This window comes from Echinococcus granulosus, assembly GCF_000524195.1.
Source record: "Echinococcus granulosus chromosome Unknown EG_S00043, whole genome shotgun sequence".
Taxonomy (NCBI): domain Eukaryota; kingdom Metazoa; phylum Platyhelminthes; class Cestoda; order Cyclophyllidea; family Taeniidae; genus Echinococcus; species Echinococcus granulosus.
In genome coordinates, this window is record NW_020170423.1 from 70,021 (window position 1) to 74,069 (window position 4,049).

At 45.3% G+C, this 4,049-nt stretch overlaps 1 protein-coding gene across 1 annotated transcript in view; it reads right to left on the reverse strand. All coding sequences in view use genetic code 11, as the record gives it.

Annotated features, from left to right (window-relative positions):
• The window catches only part of EGR_05625 (sodium-dependent transporter), a gene marked incomplete at both ends in the record, with an annotated part of 5,231 nt that extends 1,182 nt beyond the window's left edge, over positions 1 to 4,049 (reverse strand). Inside the window, 10 exons of the mRNA XM_024494874.1 lie at positions 30 to 181; positions 253 to 344; positions 398 to 537; positions 812 to 946; positions 1,525 to 1,687; positions 1,769 to 1,970; positions 2,045 to 2,159; positions 2,970 to 3,153; positions 3,301 to 3,460; positions 3,915 to 4,049. Of these exons, the coding sequence (XP_024350671.1) occupies positions 30 to 181; positions 253 to 344; positions 398 to 537; positions 812 to 946; positions 1,525 to 1,687; positions 1,769 to 1,970; positions 2,045 to 2,159; positions 2,970 to 3,153; positions 3,301 to 3,460; positions 3,915 to 4,049 (1,478 nt within the window). The remainder of the gene's footprint in view (positions 1 to 29; positions 182 to 252; positions 345 to 397; positions 538 to 811; positions 947 to 1,524; positions 1,688 to 1,768; positions 1,971 to 2,044; positions 2,160 to 2,969; positions 3,154 to 3,300; positions 3,461 to 3,914) is intronic.

Here is a 4,049-nt window from a genome sequence, read left to right on the forward strand (position 1 = left end):
AGGAATAAAGGTTGACATTTAAGACTCACGCTATGACAATGGTCCAAACAAATGGTAACCGCCAGTCGTTGATAGCGAAATCATTAACAATGACGCGGAGGTATCGCACGGGGTTGTAATAAATAACCAAGCCGCAGTAGCACAGCCCTGAGATCATAAGCGCAAAGCTCCAAACAAAATCCTAGATGAGAAACAGAAGTGCGTTTTCACTACGTTAAAATGGACACCGAAAGCAGTGAATATCGGGCTTACTTGATTAGACAGAATATTAACACTGATGGCGGAGGGTACACCCACTAAAAATGTGGCCACCAGCGATCCGACTGTTGCCCAAATTCGTTTTACTAAAAAAGAAAAGAGTTTTTTGCCATCAAATACATCATTTCTGCTTACCTACCACCAAAATCTTGAATGGTTCTTGCCGTAAGCTCGATGTAGGCAATCATTGAACTGATGCCGGCAAACGACAAGCAGAGGAAGAACAATCCACAGAGAACCCTCCCCATAATTCCCAGCTTCGACATGAGCAAAGGTATCCTGATGAAGGGAAAAAAATTGGCAAATGGCTTGATACTAGCCTATCTAAATGGGATACAATCAGATCTTTCGATAGAAAGTAATAGATTTCACAACGGCAATCGGAGAACACACGGTAATATGGTATCATAGAAGCCCTGATTTGGAATATGTGAATCCTTACGCTGTCAGAATAGCGGAGGGAACTCGACCGACATCGACAAGCAAAAGGTCGGACGGTTTAGGAGTGAGATGTTATTGTACGGTTTTGTCATCGGCTACACATGGCACTTACCAGGTGAATGTTAGACCCGTACTTCCTGGACCACTCTCCTTCATTATGGCAATAATTTGCGGCATCGTGAGAGTCGGTGACGTCTGAATTAGTGTGGAGAACACGGTCGCAAATATGGTCAATCCACAGGTTAAACTAAAAGAAAATACGCAGGTTTGATTCTGCCTCCTTACCGAGTCAAAATTTAGGAAAAGCTAAGTAAACGAATCCGTCTCATGGATGCTACATTGGTGGCAGCGGAAAACGAACCCATTCACAAAGGACAATTACCCAGACTTCTGCAGCTGGTGATATACCCTGGCGTGACGGTTAAAGTGCCTATGCTGCGGATGGGAGAATCTACGAAACCTCGACAACGACAGCAGTCTCGTGTTCTCTGGGAATGCAATTAACAACTGAAGCGCGACCTGGATAAGTTCGCTGTGGAGCTGCCCATAGTACTTGCATGAAAATGCCAACTATGGACCTCTTTGGGGCTTCGCCATTGCATCCTTACTGGGTGGCCTGGTCTCCGGGCCATGGCAGTAGCCTCCATGTCCTTATACACATACTGCCCGGGTAGTGTGCCACCTTCCGTCTTTAGGGAAGCCTCGGATCATCGATGAAATATTCCAAGAGAAAATCCACATGGTTTACATTGTGTATTTATTACTACTTTCTTAGATAAGGTAAGCGTATTGATGATGGAGGTTTCGGCTTTTACAATATCCTACCTCACTAGATTGTTGATCACAGGTAGGATGACACTATATCGAACAGCTCCGGTGTCTCGGCTGAAGTAGGCAGCATAGGCGGAGAAAAGACCCATTCCAGCTGCTGTGTCAAAGGCATTTTGACAAGCTGCTTCAACATAGAGTTTTGGATCAAGGAAGGTTCCTGCATTAAAATAAAAGAAAAGGCAATGACTTTTCAAAGGATTTATTCTTCGATGGCTTCGACATGATTGTAAATGCGTACCCCAGTCAGGTGTATACATAAATTTTATCCCAATCTCAGCATATTCTCGAGATAAGGACCAGTAGAAGACAAGAATGACTATGAGGAGTTGAAGTGGAACCAGCACTCCATTGGCGATTTCAATGCCTTTCACGCCTTTGAATACAGCGACTCCACACATCAGGAGACAGAGGGTGTGATTAAACAAAGGCCAGTAGGTTTGCTAAGGAAAGGTCCACACAAAGTTAGGGAAATACTTTACTGCACTATTGAACTATGTGGAGAATTGAGACGTACGATGAAATTGTCGAAGATAGCTCGGCTCTCCGGTTCGGTGGAGGGGAGGTCGGGCCAAGCACATGACACGTAGAAGTAGTAGAAGCACCATCCCACGACAACAGAGAAGTAGGCACTAAATTTTGACATGAGGATGAATAACTTGGTGAAGTCTGAAGTCTTGTCGAGGGAAGCGACTTCCGTCTACCTCTCCCACGTATTTTTTTTCACTGTCTATTTGTCATGTGGATGGAGAAATGAATGGGGATGACAATCATTCAGAGCGATCTCATCAGGAGGATGCGACCGCATTAGTCTACCTCCCTCCCTCCTACCTCATCCGAATGTGCGGGAAGGCGTGGGTATGAGGTCTGCCCACGGTTAAGGTGTCTAATATGCGGCTGGGGGTCACGCACTGTGATAGCGGGCAAGGACAAGAAGCAGAAGATTTGGAAAAAGAAGAAAATTCTCTCCAGACTGGTTGACTATTCCCACTAGTTCCCTAGAAGGAAGTAATCTCACACATCTAGTTGTATTGTGCTGTATCAAGTGAATGCAACTACGATGCAATTGCCACTTAACCTTTGCCAAGGGAACGATACCTAACGAAGAATTGCGTAGGCGGTTCCCCCACAAGCACACGCTCCCACTTCTTGTAGGGATGGTGTGGTGCGTGCCAAAAATGTGTAGAGGGGCGTGGTGAGCGGGAACAACCGATGCTTTGTGCGTTCTCCCATCAAACGATGTAACATAAAGACCATAACTGTTATTTCTAATCACATTTCAGCCAGTCAGTGAGTAAACTGTCAAAAATGAATGCAAGAACCTTTCCGGTCGCTTGGTGTATCCAAACTGCCAATTGTCAGGTTATGATCATGATAGCGAGTCAAAGTGAAGAGCATACAGGCATGTCCCTAATTCGTGTAAAGATAGTGAACCAACAGACCTGATCATAAATGCAATTGAAGTGACCCAAGATCCAACCCAAATGAATTTGTCACCAAGAAATTTGTAAAATGCCACCACTGGAGATCCACGAGTAAACCTGCCCAGGGTGTACTCCGTCACAATGAGGGGGATAGACCAGGTGAAGAGGAAGAACACCCACGCCAGTATGAAAGTGAGGCTTCCTAAAATAGCAATATACACTCCTGTTCTAAAAAATTCCATTAATTTTTAATTGGACCAATTAAATTAAAGCATTTAATCGGTCCTACTTTCATCGGTTCGGTTTGACATTTAAAAAGTTGTGTTAGGCCTGCACTTCTTGCTCTTACCTGAATCGCAACTGGCAACTGCTACCATCCGAGGAAATCGCCAGATATTCCCCGTGCCCAGCACGCATCCAAGGCAGGAGAGGACTAGTCCAACAGAATAGGTGAAATTTGTTGGCAGCACTGTGCTCTGGCCCTCCTGATGATTGCCACCGCCTCTATCCTAAAAGGTTAAGCAGATGTGAAGATATGCGATAATGCCATACTTCAATCACAAAAAAAATTAACAGCCTCTGTGGCGGCCCGTCTGGGAGGCAGTGAAGTCACAAGGAAGGACGGGCTGAATGTCACTGAGGCTTGGTAGATGGCCCACGTGCACGTGACTAGACAGTTATCACCGTCAGTGATCCAGCAATGCCCAATGTAAAATAATTTCATTGCCATGGCCACTTCTACGCCTTGACAAGACTGACAAGGCCGAGGTGAGTTTACGCCAGAAAGTTGGATTTGTGGATGGTTAGTGCAATGTTTCACCTACCTCATTGCTGGAGTTTTTTCCTCTCTCTCATCCCTTACCCACCTTACCGACCCTCTAATGGTAAGAAAATATGCGCTTCACTCCATTTTTTTCCTCCAAGGCCTCCTTATCCGAAGAGATAAAGTAGTAAATTACTTACGTCTGCTTCACAAACATTCTCTGCCGAATTGACCGCGCTATCCCGAATCACAGTGCTTTGACTACACCCGAGGTTGACGGTTCCGGGGACAGTGGCTCGCATAAAAGGTGTGGCTAATTTGCTCGACTGAAGCAT